The sequence below is a fragment of the Sapajus apella genome, unplaced genomic scaffold (assembly GCF_009761245.1).
Source record: "Sapajus apella isolate SASKATOON/1434 unplaced genomic scaffold, GSC_monkey_1.0 scaffold17, whole genome shotgun sequence".
Lineage (NCBI taxonomy): Eukaryota > Metazoa > Chordata > Mammalia > Primates > Cebidae > Sapajus > Sapajus apella.
In genome coordinates this window covers 21841159-21861523 of record NW_022436957.1, presented here as the reverse complement: position 1 = coordinate 21861523, position 20365 = coordinate 21841159, and the positions used below count along the sequence as shown (strand labels likewise).

The window sequence follows — 20365 nt, the reverse complement described above, 5'->3', positions numbered from 1 at the left end:
AATCTATTTCTTACTAGTTCTTCATGTCCCACTGGATGTCTGCAGTTCCAACCACCCAGCCTTGTTCTTTAATACAGGAAGCCAGATTAGTTGTTGGTCTTTGTGTAAACCAGCATTTCAGTGTGAACTTTCAGAAGAGCTGGAAAGTAAAAGAAAGGCACTATCCACTGGGAAATTACCTTTCCCCACAATTGATATGTTGAAGCCATGCCAAATCTCAACAGTGATAGAGAGACATCCTCTAGCCTCTGAATATGCCTTTCCCCTCTGCCATGTGCTAAAACATGAAAATAAAAGTCATATGGCATCATGATTCATTGGGTAAAAGGAACACTATCGAGATGAAGGAAGCTACCTGAAGCAAGCAGAACCCACTCTACATTAGGAAGGGGATCTGCCTTGGCCAGATGCCCTTAGGGAGTAGCAAACATCTGCTCTGCTCTGCTCTGCTCTGCTCTGCTCTGCTCTGAGAAACTGCTATGAAGTCTGTTAGAATTTGGCACCAGCCAAACCTCTGGTAGCTTAAAGCCAGATAGAGAGGCAGTAGGCACGATTGTTCTGAGTCTTTGCCAGTCTATGTTTCCTTTTGTCCCCACCAGGCTTTAGAATTTTCTCTCTTTTTTCTGGGGGAGTTCCTGCAGGGAGGAGGACAGAAGATCAGTTTCTTTGCTCTGGGAAATCAGCTGGAGTTTTCTGACAAGAAATAATCCTTAAAATTAATACTTCTTAGTCTCTCCCCTTTGCCTTTCCAGAGTCTCCATACATAGTTACGGTCACACTTGATGCCATAACATCTTCCATGATTCTGATGGGCACTTTCTTGACAACCCTGGTGGCATCCAGCCTACTAAAAGTTATGCTGGTTTTGAAGGAATTTGAGCTCTTAAATTATCTCATTCCACATAACCTTATAGATCATGTAAATAGGGGGATCGCAAAAATAATATATTGTGTCATCGAAGATATTTTATAGTATTGTTTCCTAAATTAATATCTTATAAGTCATGTGCTTTTCAGATTATTATAATCTTCACAATGCTTTGTAAGATGGGGTGAGGGGAGTGGAAATATTATATATAAAAAACATATTTTTAAAAATCCAGGCATGGTGGTATTATGTATATTTATGTGTACACACACACACACATACACACACACACAGAGTCATGCACTTCCCAGATTATTGTGATCTTCAAAATGCTTTGCAATATGGGGTGAGAGGAATTAAAATATGTAATATATATAATATTTATGTGTATGTATACACACACACACACACACAGTATATATTTTTCTAACCTTTCTTATGAATTGCTTCCTGAGTTTCCGGTTTGAGTCATGATAGAAAAAAATCTCAAGTTCTGTGTGTAGGAATTTTAAGTTTTCTGCCTGCTGGTGTTCTTGAAATTGCTTTATGTATTCACAAGCTCTAGGAGTTTTGAGGAGAACAAGCAAGAGGCAGTTTATCCAATCCCACTCACCTACAAAAAAAAGTATATTTTTGATGTTTAGAAATGAAGCTTTATAGGGCCCACACATTATTGTATGCCTACAAGTTTTTAAAAATAATTTTTAACTATAATGAAGTTACATTACGCAGGTGGAAAATCAAAAGAGCAATTTGAAATCAAGTTAACTGCTATGAAACAGGATGACCTTTGCATGTACAAAGATACTGCATGCAGACTGTGAAAACAGCAAATAAAGCTTTGATGTAAGATAAAAATATTTTAACTGATAAATAAATACGTAAAAGTGCATTTTTTCCATGTATTTATTGGTCACTTGTATGTCTTCTTTTGAGAAGTGTCTGTTCAAGTCCTTTACCTGCTTTTTATTGGAGTTGTTTTGTGCTTGTATATTTCTTTAAATTCCTTGTAGATTCTGGATATTAGACATTTGTCAGATGCCTAGTTTGCAAACATTTTCCCTCATTCTTTAGGTTGTCTGTTCTGTTAATACTTTCCTTGGCTGTGCAGAAGCTTTTTGGTTTAATTAGATCAGACTTGTTTATGGTTTCTTTTTGGTCTATTTTTGGTATTTTGGCTAATTTTCTTTATGTTTATATAACTTTTGTCTATTTTTTTTGTTTTTATCTATTTTTCTATTTCTGATCTTTTTGTCTATTTTTGTTGTTGTTGTTATGTTTGTTATAATGGCTTTTGGTGTCTTCATCATGAAATGTTTGCTGGGGACTATGTCCAGAATGGTATTTCTTAGAATTTCTTCAAGGGTTTTATAGTTTTAGGTTTTACATTTAAGCCTTTAATCCATCTCGAGTTGAGTTTTAAATATGGTATAAAAGGTGTTCAGTTTCACTCTTCTGCATATGGCCAGCCAGTAATCCCAGCACCATTTATTGAATAAGGAATCCTTTCCCCATTGCTTGTTATTGTAGAATTTGTGGAAGCTCAGATGGTTGTAGGTATATGGCTGGGTTTCTGGGCTCCCTAACCTGTTCCATTGGTCTGTGTGTCTTTTTTGCTACCAGCAGCGTGCTGTTTTGGTTACTGTAGCCTTGTTTTGCTATGAGTAGCATTGTTTTGGTTACTGCAGCTTTTAGTAGAATTTGAAGTCACATAGTGTCAGAGCTCTGGTTTTGGTCTTCTTGCTTAGAATTGCTTTGGCTATTTGGTCCCTTTTCTGGTTCCTTATGAATTTTGGATTTTTTTCTAATTATGTGAAAACGGTTGTTGGTAGTTTGATAGGAATATCATTGAATTGGTGAACTGCTTTGGGCAGCATGGCCATTTTAACAGTATTATTTCTTCCTGTCTATGAACATGGAATGTTTTACCATTTGTTTGTGTTGTCCCTGCTTTCTTTGAGCAGTGTTTTGTAATTCTCACTGCAGTGATCGTTACCCTCCCTGGCTAGATGTATAGCTAGGTATTTTATTCTTTTTGTGGCTCTTGTGAATAGTATTACATTTTTGATTTGACTCTCAGCTTGGACATGATTGGTATATAGAAATGCTACTGATTTTTCTACATTAATTTTGTAGGCTAAAATGAGACTAAAGTTGTTTATATGATCTAGGAGCTTTTGGAAAGGACTATGGAGTTTTCTAGGTATAGAATCATATCATCTGCAAAGAGAGATAGTTTGACTTCCTCTCTTCTGATTTGGTTGTCTAGTTCTTTCTTTCTTTTTTCCTGATTGCTCTGGCTAGGACTTCCAGAACAATATTGAATAGGACTGGCAAGAGTGGGCATCCTTGTCTTGTTCCAGTTCTCAAGGCAATGCTTTTAGCTTTTGCGTATTTGGTATGGTGTTGATGGTGGGTATGTCATAGATGGCTCTATTATTTTGAGGTATCTTTCTTTGACGCCTAGTCTGATGAGGATTTTTAACATGAAGAGATGTGGAATATTATCAACATCTTTTTCTGTATCTATTAAGATGATCAAGTAGTTTTTGCTTTTACTTCTGGTTATGTGATGAATCGCATTTATTGATTTGTGTATTTTCAACATCACCAATCATTACAGAAATGCTAATCACAACCACAATGGGATACCATCTCATGCAAATTAGAATGACTATGATTTTAAAATGAAAAAAATAAATGCTGGTGATGTTGTGGTGAAAAGGGAACACTTATACACTGCTAGTGGGCATGTAAATTATTTTAGCCACTGTGAAGAGCAGTTTGGACATTTCACAAAGAACTTAAAACAGAGTTTACCATTTGATCCAGCAATCCCATTAGTGGGTATACTCCCAAAGGAATATAAGGCATTTTTATCATAGAGAGATGTGCATGCATATGTTTATCACATTACTTTTCACAATAGCCAAGACATGGAATCCACCTAGATGCCCATCAATAGTGAATGGGATAAAAAAAATGTGCCACATATACGTCATGAAATACTAAACAGCCATAAAAATGGTCAAAAGCAGGTCCATTGCTGTAACATGGATGCGACTGGAGATTGTTATCCTAAGCAAATTAACACAGGAACAGGAAACTTCGTACCACATGTTCTCACTCACATGTGGAAGCTAAACACTGAGTAAACACAGACACAAGGAATGTTAAACCCTGGACTCTTCTTGAGGGGGAAGGGTGGGAGGAGGATGAGGATTGCAAACTTCCTGTTGGTTACTATACTTACTACCTGAGTGGTAAAATAATTTGTACATCAAACCACAGCAAGTTGCAATCTACCCATGTACAAATTCTGCACATGCATCCCCTGAACCTAAAAAGTTGGAAGGAAAAAATAAATAAAATGAAACAATATTTGAAAACAAAAGAAATCCAGTTATTCACATAGAACAGAAACACACAGAACATATAAACTATATATTTTTTCAGTCCTGCCTAGGTTCTCTACTAAGTAGAACATTAACTGCATTATTTTTCAAAAGGGTGAAGAATCTCCCACCACCTTCACTTGACATGGGAGAAACTGCTGTTTGTAGCCCCAAAATGTGCGCTGGCCATGGCGTTAGCCTCAGTTCTGGCTACATCCATTCCTTAGGCTTTCTCTTACTCCTGTCTCAAATCCTTATAGAAAGGGATGAGAAGAAACTCCTGGAAGATATCATTGACTTTGCCTAAAAGTCATCGGTTTTTCATGTTGCTGGTTTCAGCACGGGCTCTTGGATTCCACAGGAATTCATAGTGTAGATGACCTCTGTTGTATACCTGCTGATACTCTGGGCACTTTTCTGTACCAAACTATTTTCTAGACCCTTCATATATGAAGTCATTCTCACAGCATACATCCAAATCTTATTCAGAAATGTTCAGATCTCTTCTGTGGTGCACTTACCCTTCATGAAGCTTATTTCCATAAGCATCATCAAGATACCACTTTAAGAAACTCTTTATCACCACTCAGACTCCTGTTGTTGGGGATATCCAGTTCACTGAAAGAAGCATTGAAATGACTGTTTTGTTAACAGCCCTCAGCAATGCTGATTGTAAAGGGCTCTTTTATTTTACACTACTGTAGCAGGAATACCAACAATCTTCCCTTATTGAATAGAAGGTCGCTGTGTGAGCTCAAGTGGAGGCTGCTACTGGAGAGGTGCTTGGCTTTTCCTCATTTTGGTTCTCGGCATCTTCATCAGATCTTGTGCATGAAACATCTACAGAAGCGGTGATGATGAAGGTGGCCCTCTGAGATTCCTGGAGAATGTCAGTAGCAAGATAGATCTGAGGAGCACTCCTCAAAACAGGACAAAAGGAGGAGAGGGACTCCTCCTCTTCTGCAGTGAAATGAGCACCCTGGAGACCCTAGTGGCATTTCTCATGAGTGTGGAACTTACTTTTCTGACCCTAAGGCATGACTATAGGCAGGGACAGCAGACAGAAGTGTGAATAGGATGGCTGCTGAGACAGGCACCTGGTGGAAGGAGAATGAAATAGTGTGAGCACCGTCAGCAGGGAGTGACCAGCTTGGCTTTAACCAAGGCTGCCAATCCAGGTTTCTGTGAAATCACTGCTCTAGAGCCCATGGGGCACTTGTTCTCCCAGTCAACCTGTCCTCTGAGAACCCCATGAAGCAAGTTAGAGTGAGTCTTAGGCTACAGCTTGACAGCCCAGCTTGGGACCTACTAGGGTGGCAGCTGAGACTGATTATGGGATTCTTTGTGTTTTGGGGTTGGAGAGTAATTTCAGTTGACATTCAGGATTATTATGCTAATTGTTGGCAGGGCCTGATACCTCTTTCTTGTGCTGCTCTGACGTTCACACTTCAAATCCCCCTGGAACTGAAAAAAGTAAGGGGGTGCCTCAGCCTACCTCCACTGTCAGGGGTGACAACTGTAGGGGATCCTTTCTGTCTTGGGATCACTAGATTTTCAGATCTTATTCTGAGTTCTCATCTTGGCTCTGCATAGGGCCTGGAACCCCTTTTCCGCTCTGTCTTGGCTTCACATTCTTAATAAGGATCTCACCTCCCTTGGACCAGTATAAAACACTGGGGAAGCCTCTACCTGACCGTCCTGCTATGGGCTTTGAAATGCTGAAAGCCAGGGTGAGGGCTGGACATTTTATTGCCCCTTCTATTGTGGGGAAGGAGTGTGATCACCTTGGTCTCCACCCAGGGTCCTCAATTTGACTCCTAGATGGACCTACAGCTCCTCTATTCTTTGACCGGAGGGTATTTCCTCATAGCTAGGCCCAGAATTCTCCATGACCTAGTAGAGTGAAAGTAGGGCAGCCTTATTTGGCCATACCTGCCTGTACTCTCCCAAGACAGAAAGCTGTGGCGGGCACTTTGGGGCCTCATGATGGTTGGCCTCACCAGTGCTCGCCCAGATTCTTCATTTTGACTCATGACAGTGCCCACAATTTCTCCCTTTCTTGACCCGTTACTGTCCCACTCTGAATAAGGCCCTCATTTCTCTGTCACTCTGAGAAGGAATTGAGGGGTGCTTTTGCCCTGCCTGACATTTCTCCCTCAATCTCCCAGGACTAACAGTAGGGGAGAGATGATATGCTGCCTCCATTGTTATGTTTCATGTTCTGCTCCTTCCTCATCATCCTTGCCCTGACTCCTGGCTCAAGCTGATAACGTTCTCTATGATGAGATGACCAGCCTCAGACCAAGCACTTTAGCCTGATGGCTCTTCCCTGGTCCTCGTAGGTCTGACAATAGGGACAGGACACTGTGCATTCCCTCTGTTCTGGGATGAGTGGTCTCTATCCTCCCTCAGTGTCTTTAACTTGACTCCTACCTAACCAAATCTGAAACTCCACCTTCCACACTGCTGTGTGCTTAAGGCCACACTGCTCAGACCAAGGCCATATCTTCCTGGAATGTCACAACTGGAAGTTAGGGACAGCCACATCTGGCCACAGTGATTCAGGATCTTCTGAGGAATAATAGCAGGGTCAGAATCCTTTTCCACTGCTTTGGAGTCAGTGGCTCCCTCAATTCTCACTCAGGTTTCTAACATTGATTGGGGGATGTGGAAGTCCTTCCTCTACTAATTTGAGTCTGTCAGCCTCAAGCCAAAGCTTGCCTTTTACTGAGAAACCAGAGAGGGACGTCAGGGTGCTACTTGTTGGCTACCTCAGTGTCCTCACCTTAAATCCAATGTAGGCTTGTTACGATCTCCTTCATGAGCAGAATCAGAGCTACTGACATGAGATCAAAGCCTTTATCTCCCTGAAGTACTAGTAGAAGCCCTAGGGAAAAAGAGGGGGAACCTCAACCAGATAGCCTTGACTATGGCCAGCCAAGGCAAAAAGAAAAATAAAGTTTTAGGAGTCCCTACTGTTCTGGATGGATCGTTCCTCATATTTCATTCAGAGTCCTCATCTTGAGAGTTTTCAGAGACTGATATCCTCTTCCCACTAACCAGAACACACCACCCTTAGATCAGGACTCTTTTATACATGAGAGACTTACATAAATAGAGAAATTTTAGCTTATAGCTATAGCTTGGGCCTTCTAGATCTGAGAGTAGGCAGGGCCTGGTCCTTCAGTGACCCCTATATTCTGAGGCATTGGTCTCCAGAATCCTCATTGATGGGGTTCTCATCTTCCTTTCTCTTTGACTGCTGGGAAATGTCACACAACTGCAAATTATTGAACAGGTTCCCTACTGCAAACCTTGCAGACAATGGCTCCCTGTCCCAGGTTTTGTATGAGACGGCGAAGCTGTACCACAAGCCAGGAGGCCCAGGACAGGTGGCGAACTATCAGTAAAAACAACACACTGATATATTCTTTTGCTTCAACAGCCAGATTTAGCCTATTATGTACTTTGCTTTGTGTATATTTAATTTCTGTGGGGAAAGGGAAGTGCAGGATGATTTGTGGAATTCCTGATCTTATCAGGTTATTTGATGTTGCATATGTAGATGATCATACTGTCACTGAATATTATCTTTTCTTAATTTCTACTAGTCATGTATTCAGCATTATTATTATTCTAGTTGTATATTCCAAAGAAGTGCTTTGGGTACTGTGTCCTTTTAATGCTCTGATAAACAGTTAGGGCAGTGAGAGGAAAAATGAATTAAAAGACACAAAGTCTGGCTCAGGCTGAGAGGACTGGAAAAATGTGGGCTCTAGGTGAATCCAGACCAGAGATCTAGTCCCAGCTGTGTCAATTACAAGCCTATGAACTTTTAGATATTTGCAATTTATTCATATTGAAGTGGGTCTGCTAAACCCTATCTTGTAGGAATTTTGGGGTGTAAGTACTATCTATAAAAAATAAGGCAGACTGAATTCTACCAGACATACAAAGAGGAGCTGGTTCCATTCCTTCTAAAACTGTATCCAACAATACAAAAGGAGGAAATCCTCCCTAACTCATTTTATGAGACCAACATCATCCTGATACCAAAACCAGGCAGAGACTCAACTAAAAAAGAAAACTTCAGGCCAATATCCATGATGCACATCAATGCAAAAATCTTCAATAAAATACTGGCAAACAGATTGCAACAGCACATCAAGAAGCTTATCCATCACGACCAAGTAGGCTTCATCCCAGGGATGCAAGGCTGGTTAAACATATGCAAATCCATAAACGTAATCCATCACGTAAATGGAACCAAAGACAAAAACCACGATTATCTCAATAGATGCAGAGAAGGCCTTCAACAAAATTCAACAGCCCTTCATGCTAAAAACGCTCAATAAACTAGGTATCGATGGAATGTATCGTAAAATGATAAAAGCTATATATGACAAACCTACAGCTAATATCATACTGAATGGGAAAAAGGTGGATGAATTCCCTTTGAAATCAGGCACAAGACAAGGATGCCCTCTCTCACCACTCCTATTCAATATAGTATTGGAGATTCTAGCTCTGGTTCTAGCCACAGCAATCAGGCAAGAAAAAGGAATAAAGAGTATTCAATTAGGAAAGGAGGAAGTGAAACTGTCTCTATTTGCAGATGACATGATTGTATATCTAAAAGAACCCATTGTCTAAGCCCAGAATCTTCTCAAACTGATAAACAACTTCAGCAAAGTCTCAGGATACAAAATTCAATGTGCAGAAATCATAAGCATTCCTATATACCAATAACAAACAAACTGAGATCCAAATCAAGAGAAAACTCCCATTCACAATAGCTACAAAGAGAATAAAATACCTAGGAATATAACTAACAAAGGATGTAAAGGACCTCTTCAAGGGGAACTACAAACCACTGCTCAACAAAATAACAGAGGACACGAAAGATGGAAAAACATTCCATGCTCATGATTAGGAAGAATTAATATCATGAAAATGGTCATACTGCCCAAAGTAATCTATAGATTCAACACCATCCCCATCAAGCTACCAATGACCTTCTTCACAGAACTGGAAAAAACCACTCTAAACTTCATATGGAATCACAAGAGAGCCTGCATAGCCAAGAGAGTCCTAAGTGAAAAGAACAAAGCTGGAGGCATCACACTGCTGGACTTCAAACTATACTACAAGGCTACAGTAATCAAAACAGCATGGTACTGGTACCAAAACAGAGACATAGACCAATGGAACAGAACAGAGGCCCCAGAAGCAACACCACACATCTACAATCATCTGATCTTTGACAAACCTGAGAAAAACAAGCAATGGGGAAAGGATTCCCTGTTTAATAAATGGTGTTGGGAAAACTGGCTAGCAATGTGCAGAAAGCAGAAACTGGACCCCTTCCTGTCACTTTACACTAAAATTAACTCCAGATGGATTAAAGATTTAAACATAAAACCTAATACCATAAAAACACTAGAAGAAAACATAGGCAAAACCATCCAGGACATAGGCATAGGCAAGGACTTCATGACTAAAACACCAAAAGCAATGGCAACAAAAGCCAAGATAGACAAATAGGATCTAATTAAAATTCAGAGCTTCTGTACAGCAAAAGAAACCATCATTAGAGTGAACCAGCAACCAACAGAATGGGAAAAAATGTTTGCAGTCTACCCATCTGACAAAGGGCTAATATCCAGAATCTACAAAGAACTAAAACAGATATACAAGAAAAAAACAAATAACCCCATTCAAAAGTGGGTGAAGGATATGCAGAGATACTTTTCAAAAGACATATATAAAGCCAGCAAACATATGAAAAAATGCTCATCATCACTCATCATTAGAGAAACTCAAATCAAAACCACATTGAGATACCACTTCACACCAGTTAGAATGGTGATCATTAAAAAGTCTGGAGACAACAGATGCTGGAGAGGATGTGGAGAAATAGGAACACTCCTACACCGTTGGTGGGAGTGTAAATTAGTTCAACCATTGTGGAAGACAGTGTGGCAATTTCTCAAGGATCTAGAAATAGAAATTCCATTTGACCCAGCAATCCCATTACTGGGTATATACCCAAAGAACTATAAACCGTTCTACTATAAAGACAGATGCACACATATGTTCACTGCAGCCCTGCGTACAATAGCAAAGAGCTGGTAGCAACCCAAATGCCCATCAATGATAGACTGGACAAAGAAAATGTGGTACATATACACCATGGAATACTACGCAACCATAAAAAACGATGAGTTCGTGTCCTTTGTAGGGACCTGGATGAGTCTGGAAGCCATCATTCTCAGCAAACTGACACAAGAACAGAAAACCAAACACCACATGTTCTCACTCATAGGTGGATGTTGAACAATGAGAACATGTGGACTCAGGGAGAGGACCATCACACACTGGGGGTAGTTGGGGGGGTAGAGGAGGGATGGGGGTGGGGAGGGTGCAGGGGATAACATGGGGAGAAATGCCAGATATAGTATGCACCTAAAGTAAAATAAAAATATAAAAATAAAAAATAAGGCATACTAAGTAGGAAATAGTAATAAATGGCAGTTACCATAATATGTGTTTTTACACAATATTAATTTTTAATTTTCCTAATGATATATTAAGAAACACAATTATCACATCTTGAAAGTGTCTGAAACAATAAAAGCCTATGGAAAGTTTTTAAACTTAGCGGCCTTGTTTCAAAAGGATTTTAGTGTACTCATTCTGGCTTACATTGATCACTGCATTTCATATGATTATTTTAAACCCAGAAAATACCACTCTCCAATCAGAGTTTTTTTGTTTTTTTATGCAGTCAGTGACAGAATATGAAGTGCAGTAGAACAAAACAAACTAACAGCACTCTGTAATAACCTAAATGAATCCAAGCATCCTTTATTTATATTAAAAGAAATAAGGAATAAGGCAAACCAAGAATTAGGCAACTTTTACATTTCCGTTTTTACTTTGCTTTCTCATCCTATTATGGTGTCAACTAGTTTACTGTGGAGTTCTTTAAGATTCATATCAAAATCCCTTCTCTATTACCATGTTATCTAGTTTTGAATTATAAAGAAAATATGAATGGTGTATGATTTTGTTTTATTAATACCAAAACCATAACTTCCAAATTGGTTAAACAGCTATGAATGTGAGAGCTATGTTACTGATACATTTATAGTATGAAGCAAAATAAACCTTCACTTAACAGGAACAATCTTGAAAATTAATAAAAGCAAAACATAAATCTGTAAGTTGCTCATGTGTAACAGGATAAAAGAAAGATACACATCTTTTTCCCTCCAGCCTCTACTATACTGCACTACTTATAAAGCTCACTACTCTCTTCTAGAATAAAGCACAAATTCTACTTCAGACTTCCCTAGAAGTGGATCTATAGGATATACTCCTATAAGGTTCCCTGGCCAAGAGAACAGTGCCAGCCCTGCCTTTAAGCTCTCAGTCTTAACGCTCTCTCTACCTCATCTATCAAAGCCTCTTCATACAGATGTGGGTAGGAACCGGGGGCAGTGTTATTGATACTGGCCAAAGCTCTCAGGACTCTCATCTTACTGGTTTCAGCATGGGCTCGTGGACCCCACAGGAACTCATAGCATGGAGGATCACTGTTGCACACCTGCCGGTACTCCAGGTACTTATCTTGCACCAAATCTTCTGTAATGATCTTCCGGGGCTCCCCATAGATTGAGTGCGTGATTCCGTCATAGATCCCCAAAACACCCAGGAAGTCCCAGACCTCCTTTTCAGTGGCACGGTTCCCTCTCATGAAAATGAAACTCAGGAGAGACACCAGGATACCCGACTTCGCCAGCCCATTAACACCACTCAGAATGCCTTCACCGGAGAGGCCCAGCTTGTTGACAAGGGTGTAGGATTCACCGCTGGAATCCATTTCTTTCAATTCAACGCCAAAAACCACTGCCAAATGGTTGGAGGTTTTCTTGAGGATCTCAGGCAAGTATTCCTTGTACTTTCTGCTAATACGCTTCAGCATGTCTGCCTTCAAAATGATCTCTTTCTTCTCAAACTTCTCCTGTAGGAATTGCACCAACGCACTCGCCTTCCTGTTTAGAGGATCTCGATCTGTGGTCTTAAAGAAGGCAGCTCTCTGGGAGGTGATTGCACTTTCCCCATCTTGATTCAAGCCAGCCATATCAGATTTTGAGCATGAAACGCCTGCATCAAGAGAGGCAGTGGATGAAACTCCCTGAGACCCCTGAGGAGTGGAGGCATCAGGGGAGGTGCTTGCATTTTTCTCATCTTGACCCTTGGCAGCCACATCAGATTTTGAGCATGAAGCACCTGCATCAAGAGAGGCGGTGGGTGAAACTCCCTGAGACCCCTGAGGAATGGAGGCATCAGGGGAGGTGCTTGCATTTTTCTCATCTTGATCCTTGGCAGCCACATCAGATTTTGAGCATGAAACACCTACATCAGGAGAGCCAGTGGGTGAAGCTCCCTGAGACTCCTGCGGAACGGAGGAATCAGAAGTCTTACAACGAGCACCCTGACAAACGGGATAAGAAGAAGAGGAAGAGCGGGGCTCTTCTTGCTTTTCTGCAGTGGTCTGGGGACCTGTGAGACCCTGAGATTGACCATGGGTCTCTCGGCGTTTCTCACGGGCACGGTGCTTACTCTTCTGTCCCCGAGGCATGATGGTTGTGGCCTGTGACAGCAGGTAGGAGTGTGGGCAGGAAGGCTGGCACCTGGATAGAAGAGAGTGACATCACATCAACACCTTCAGCGGAGAGCGATCATCTTGGCTTTAACCAGGGCCCATTTACAGGTTTTTGAGAAACAATTGCTCTAGGAATTCACAGGACTCCTATTCTCCTGGTAAGTTTGTATCCTTGGAACTCAGGAGGAAGTTAAGAGTGAGTATTAGACTGTAGCATGACAGCCCATTTTGGGGCTTACTGAGGTGACAGCAGGGGCTGGCAATGGGGGCCCCTCTGTTCAGCGCCTGATCCTCTATATTTGTATTCAGGATCATCATAAAAATTGACAAGACCCAGAGGCCCATGCTCCTCTGCAGCTCTAAAATTGACACTAGGAATTTTTACAATACTAACGAGGAGGAAATAAAGAAGCACTTCTGCCCAACATTTCATTCCAAGGACACCCAGACTGCCTATGGCCAACAACAGCAGGGACATTTGAGTGCTCTTGCTGTTTTAGTGAGAATTGTCCCCACGGTAATCAGACTCCTCACCCCGGCTCTTCCCACAACCTGGAAATCGCCCTCACTGACCTGCTGCCATCTTACAACCAGGGCCCTACTTCTCTGACGCTCACGGGAACAAAGTGAGAATGCACTTCAGTCTCTAGACACCTGCCGGGACCCCAGACTGACGTCAGCAGCAGAGTTCAGTGTCACTCCGTTCTGGGGCATGGAGTCCCCTCAATCTTAAGGAGGATTCTCTTTTAACTATGGAATGCCTGAGATTTCTCTCCCTCCTGATCTGAGTCCACCAGCCTTGGACCGAGGCCTTCATGCTGTTCAACCCGACGGAAAAAGTGAATGCACTTTGGGCCTAGCGGCCATGCTTGCGGACTCCTCAGGGACCGGCTCAGGGGCAAGATGGGACAGGGCTCTCTAGAGCCGCCTTTTTTTTAGGGAGAAGGGATTTACGGTTGTCGGGCAATGTCCCCCAGTTCTAGGTCAGGATACTCACTAGACAACTGAGATCTAGGATGCCTCTTTCTGCAGACCTGACACAGCGCTTTTCAGACTGAGGCTCTGGCGCAACAGCCTTTTTCGGCGGAAGTTGGGGAACCACTTCCGGCCATGCCCCCCTGACCTTCCCAGCATAACAGCAGGGGCGGGGCTCTGCCACTCTCCGTGTGTTCTGTGGGTGGGGTGACTCCCGGAAAATTCACATAAAATTCTTTCTGGGGCTATTAGTGGACCCTTGGACTTCTCTGACTACTGAGCTTAATCAGTCAACAGGAGATCAAAGATCTCATTCCCTGAGAGTCCAGAATAGGAAGTAAGGTGGAGCCTGAACCCGGAAGCCATGCCGGGACCCTCCAAGACTGACAGTAGGGGTGGGGCTTCATGGGACCCCTTCTAGTACTCAGCAACAACAATGATCAATAGTTATAGTAAGAAGATTGATTGGATAAAGGTTTATTTATTTGTTGGTTTGTTGGCAAGACCACTCTAAAGGCAACATTGTGTACTTCAATTAAGAGATACACAATGTCTGTTATCACCTTTGTGGTCATGTTGGCGGTCATTGAGGATTACCACTTTATCAACTAATCCATTAGGGGCTGCAGAATGGTTATTCTGTCTAAAATAGTTCTATACTTAGAACCTTTTTCTTGTCTGCTATTTGTTTTCCTGATGTAATGGTAAATGTATTTATTGTGTTCTCTTATAATCTTTAAAACTCTTCTGTACATAAATTTTCTAGTTTTATTTAACTAATATCACTTATTTCCATTTTTTTTCATAATAGATAACACTTAAAGTTTTTTATATAAATCTAATAAATGTTATTGAAATGTCATACTATATAAACTGTTATATAAATCTTTTGAATAAACTGGCTTTCATTAGTTGACTGTACTGTTTCTTAATTCATCATTTCTGCATTTATCATCATTATTTTCTACCTTTTACTTATTTGGGCATATTATGCCATTGTTTCTGTAGCCTTTGAATCATTTGTAGGTTTTACTTTTTTTGATAAATATATTTAAAGTTATAATATTCTTTTCAGTACCATTTGGACTTTTTCGCATAGTAGTACTATGGCACTTTATGTGTAGCATTCAAAGATTGTAAAAGTTCAATAAATCTCTCCATTATGCTCTTAGAATTTTTGAATATATAAAATATGTATGTATATTATACACTTTACATTTATATATAAAATACATATTTATATAACAGAATTTGAACACAAACATGTACATACATGCATGCACACATACACATTTACATGTAATAGTGTTTTTTTCTAGAAGTGAAATGATGGTTTCTTATGAAGAAATTAATCAATATAATTGGCCAACTCTAACAGTCAAAGATTATCCAGGAAACAGGAACCACTCTAAATGCAGGAAATAGGTTCCTGGAGAAGTCAGCCAATAACAGTGGAACAAATAATACCTATCAACTCAAGGAAGGCACTCCGACCTCTAAGCTGGAGGAAGAAAGAGAAAATACATTATTACTGAAATGTAGGAGTTGTGGTCAACAGGATCGGAAATCATGGCTGACAAATAATGAAGGAAATTATAGCCATGGAGAAGATGTATCCATTGAAGAAGCCACCTGCTGCAGGGAGAAAGAAGGTAAAAAACTTTGGGCACTTCTAGTCTCCTGAGCTTTCATCTCCAGCTTTTCCACTTTTTGGCTGAACTGAGCTGACATCCAGGTGTTGAAGAGCACAGAGCATAAGAAATGGGAGTCAGGCATTTTATAATGGAGAGTAAAGAAGGGGAGGCTTGAGGAATACACCTCAGGGCAAGAAGGTCCAAGGACAGACATAAGTCAGAGACAGCATAGATGAGAAAAATTACATATAAACCAATACAGAATAATGTTTTAAACTAACGTTCATTCATGCTTAAAAATACATATTTTAAATCTGGCAAATAATATATACAAAACAACAGTAAACATCATATGTAATTTGAAAATATTGAAAGGTTTTACTTTAAAATTAGAATATAGAAAAGGATGCCTTATGTCATCATTTCTATTTAACTTTTTAATCAAGATACTACATAGTTCTTTAATAGAAATTGGAAAAATAAAAGGGATAGAGATCAGAAAATTAAAAGGACAATTACTATCATTAATAGATTATTATAAAGTAGGTGTGTGAATACTAACGAAAAACTATCAATAAAAGTATTTTTTAAAGTTGGTGCACATAAGGGCAAAATATAAACATGTATTTTGTTTCTGTAGCAACAAACAATATAAAAATGAAATTAATCAAAATATCATCAAAATACTAGTGCCTATTTATATGACTATATGTAATCTGTACATATACAGCTATTTATATAAATAAATAAAAAGTAAGTACACAGAGAATGGTTATACATTTATGTAAAGAAAAATTCAATATTATAAACATGTTCATCCTCTGCAAATAGAATCTACAGTATATGATTCTGTCAAAGAAACTCAATAGATTTTTGTGTATGAAAATTAACAGGCTGATTCTAAACTTAAATTGACTTGCAAATCGCCAAAATATAAGAGGACTTACTCTCCTAGATGTTAAGAATTTTTTAAAAAACTATAGTAATTATATGGATTTTGTTCCTCATTTGGTTAATATGATATATCACATTTATCGATTCTTGTATGTTGAACCATTCTTGCATCCCTGGAGTGAATCCCACTTGACCATACTGAATGATCTTTTCTGTTGAATTAAGTTTGCTAGTATTTGGTTGAGGATTTTTGCATCTGTGTTCATCAGGAATACTGGTCCATAGTTTTCTTTTCTTCCATTGTTCTTGCCTGGCTTTGGTACTAGGGCAAATGCCAGCCTCATAAAACAAGTTGAAAGTGTTTCCTCCTCTTCAGTTTTTGGGAAGAAATTGAGAAGGATTGCTATTAGTTCTTTAAATGTTTGGTAGAATTCAGCAGTGAAACCATCAGGTCTTGGGCTTTTTCTGCAGACATACTTTTAAATTACTGATTCGATCTCCTCACTTGTTACTGTTTAGCTCATATTTTCTACCTCTTCCTGATTCAGTCTGGATAGATTGGATGTTTCTAGAAATGCATTTATTTGTTTTAGTTATTCAATTTGTTGGTGTGTAATAATAATCTCTTATGTTCCTTTTCGTACTTCTGTGGTGTCAGATATAATGTCTCCTGTTTCATTTCTGATTTTGCTTATTTTAATTTTTTAAAATTTGTTAGTCTAGGTTTGTTGATTCAATTTTGTCTTTAGCTTTTCCAAAAATGATCATCTTGATGGATACAGAAAAGGCTTCTCACAAAACTTAACATCGTTTCATGATAAAACACTCTCAATAAAGTAAATATTAGAAGAGAAAATGACTGATTAAATGCAGCCAGGAAGTGCCATTCCCACAGAGAGAGACCACAGTTTTGACTACACCAACATAATTTGAACAAATCTTTGGAGAGAAAATATTCAATGTTGATAGAGAAAAGATTCAGTTGCTGAAGCTGAAGAGAGAGAGAGCTAGAAATTCCACGTGGGGTGCCTGAATGCTGTAACTGGTTCCTAGCCCAGAACTGTGCCTGGGGAAGGGGTGAGTGAAGGGACTAGGGGACAGCTTACTCCCACCACAGACCTCTGGGATTCTAGCTGCAGTGGACCCAACACCCTGACAGATGTATGAGCTGGCAAGATCTTCCCAGAGACTAGACAAAGACAAAGCTGCTACCTACCAAAAAAGGCCCTGGACCAGGATTCACAGCCGAAATGTACCTGACACACAAAGAAGAACTAGTACCAATTCTACTAAAACTATTCTAAAAAATCAAGGAGGAGAGGTTCCTCCCTAACTAATTTCTATGAAGTCAGCATCAGTCTGATACCAAAACCTAGCAGAGACACAATGAAAAAAAAAAAAAAAAAAAAAAAAACTTTAGACCAATATTCCTGATGTACATGGATATAAAAATCCTCAACAAAATACTAGCAAATTGAATTCAGGAGAACATCAAAAGTTTAATACACTATGATCAAGTAAGCTTCATTCCTGGGATGCAAGGCTGGTTAAGCATATGCAAATCACTAAATGTGATTCATCACATAAACAGAACTAAAAACAAAACCACATGATGACCTGAATAGGTTGAACAAAAGCTTTTGATAAAATCCAACATCCTTTCATGTTAAAAACTGTCAACAGACTAGGCATAGAAGGAATCTACCTCAAAATAATAAGAGCCATCTATGACAAACCCAGAGCCAACATCATACTGAATGGAAAAAAGCTACAAACACTCCCCTTCAGAACTGGAACAAGACAAGGATGCCTGCTCTCACCGCTCCTATTCAATATAGACTGGAAGCCCTGACCAGAGCAATTGGGCAAGAGAAAGAAATAAAGGCACCTAAAAAGGAAAAGAAGAAGTCAAACTATATCTCTTCACTGACGATATGATTCTATACCTAAAAAATCCTAAAGAATCTTCCAGAAGACTCCTAGAATTGATAAATGACTTCAATAAAGTAGCAAAATACAAAATCAATGCAAAAAAATTAGTAGAATTTCTATTCACAAAAATGTTCAGGCTGAGAGTGAAATCAAGAACAAATTCCCATTCATTGTAGTCGCAAAGAAAATGAAATACCTAGAAATACAACTAACTAAAGAGGTGAAATATCACCACAAGGAGAACAACAAGACACTGCTGAAAGAAATCAGAGACAATCCAAATAAATGGAAAAGCATTCTATGCTCATGGATTAAAAGAATCAATATTCCTATCAAACTTTGAATATAATTCTTCATAGAATTAGAAAAAGCTGTTATACAACTCGAACCAAAAAATGTCTGAGCAGCCAATGGATTCCTAAGTAAAAAGTACTACGCTGGAGGCATCACACTACCTGTCTTCAAACTATACTGTAAAGCCACAGTAATCAAAACAGCTTGGTACTGATACAGAAACAGACACATAGGCCAATGTACCAGAATAGAAAACAGACATACAGACACATACCTACAACCACCTTATCTTTGACAAGGCTAATAAAGAGAAGCAATAGGGAAAGGACTTCCTATTCAATAAATAGTATTGGGATAACTGCCTAGCCATATGCAGGAAATTGAAGCTGGACCCCTAACATTTACCATATACAAAAATTAACTCAAAATGGATCAAATATTTAAATGTAATACTTCAAACTATAAAACTCTTGGAAGACAACCTAAGAAATACTTTTCTTGGCATTTAGCCTTGGCTAAGTCCTCCCCTCCAAAAAAAAATGCAACAAAAACAAGAATAGATAAGTGGGACCTAATTAAACCTAAAAGCTACTGCACAGCAAAAGAAACTATTAACAAAGCAAGCAGACAAGCTACACCAACAATGTTCAGTCTGAGAGTGAAATCAGAATGGGAGAAGATATTCACAAACTATGCATCCAACAGAGGCCCAATAGCCAGAGCCTATAGGGAACTTAAACAAGTCAACAAGTAAAAATCAAATAACCTCATTAAAAAATGGGCAAAGGACATGAACAGACTGTTCAAAAAAGAAGTCACACAGCTGGCCAAGAAACATTTAAAAAATGCTCATCATCACTAATCATCACAGAAATGCAAATCAAAACCACAGTGAGATACCACCTCATAGCAGTTAGAATGGCTACTATTAAAAAGTCAAAAAAAAAAACAGAAAAACAAACAAACAAAAAAAAAACAGATGCTGGCAAGGCCACACAGAATAGGGAATGCTTATACGCTATTGGTGGAAATGCAAATTAGTTCAGCCACTGTGGAAAGCACTCTGTAGGTTTCTCAAAGAACTTAAAACAGAGCCACTATTAGACCCAGGAATTCCATTACTAGGTATATACCCAAAAGAAAATAAATCATTCTAAAAAAAAGACACATGCACTCATGCATTCATCACTACATTATTCACAATAACAAAGGCATGGAATTAACCCAGATGCCCATCCGTGGCAGATTGTATAAAGAAAATATAGTACCTATACACCATGGAAAACTACCCAGCCATACAAAAGAATGAAATAATGTCCTTTGCAGCAACATGGACAGAGCTATAGGCCATTACACTAAACAAATTAATGCAGGAACAGAAATCCAAATACTATATGTTCTCATTTATCAGTGGGTTCTAAACATTGAGCACACACAAACTTAAATATGGGAACAGAAGAGACTATGGACCACTAGGGGTTATAAAACTACCTACTGGGTACTATGCTCACTACCTGGGAATTCATAGCACCCCACTGGGTACTATGCTCACTACCTCACTACCTGATGGAATTCATACTCCAAACCTCAGCATCGTGTATAATTTCCATGTAAAAAAACTTCGTATGTTCTCCCTGTATCTAAAAAAATAGTTTAAAAATAATAAGTATAGAAGAAATAGACTTCAACACAATAAAAGTCA

At 39.3% G+C, this 20365-nt stretch overlaps 1 protein-coding gene and 1 long non-coding RNA gene across 2 annotated transcripts; one reads left to right on the top strand and one right to left on the bottom strand.

Moving 5' to 3' along the window:
- The first annotated feature begins 3556 nt into the window (after positions 1-3556).
- On the top strand, positions 3557-19961 carry LOC116556795. The gene is made up of 2 exons (XR_004271161.1): positions 3557-3715; positions 19789-19961. It is a non-coding gene; the product is annotated as an uncharacterized LOC116556795 (long non-coding RNA).
- On the bottom strand, positions 10747-12999 carry LOC116556794 (melanoma-associated antigen B6-like). Its single transcript, XM_032286169.1, has one exon. The coding sequence runs from the start codon at positions 12908-12910 to the stop codon at positions 11687-11689; it is 1224 nt and encodes a 407-aa protein (XP_032142060.1). The 5' UTR covers positions 12911-12999; the 3' UTR covers positions 10747-11686.
- Positions 19962-20365: the final 404 nt, after the last annotated feature.

What these genes read in the sequence shown, in the direction of transcription:
- LOC116556794 (XM_032286169.1), bottom strand. Translation starts at nt 12,910, where the DNA reads ATGCCTCGGGGACAGAAGAGTAAGCACCGTGCCCGTGAGAAACGCCGA.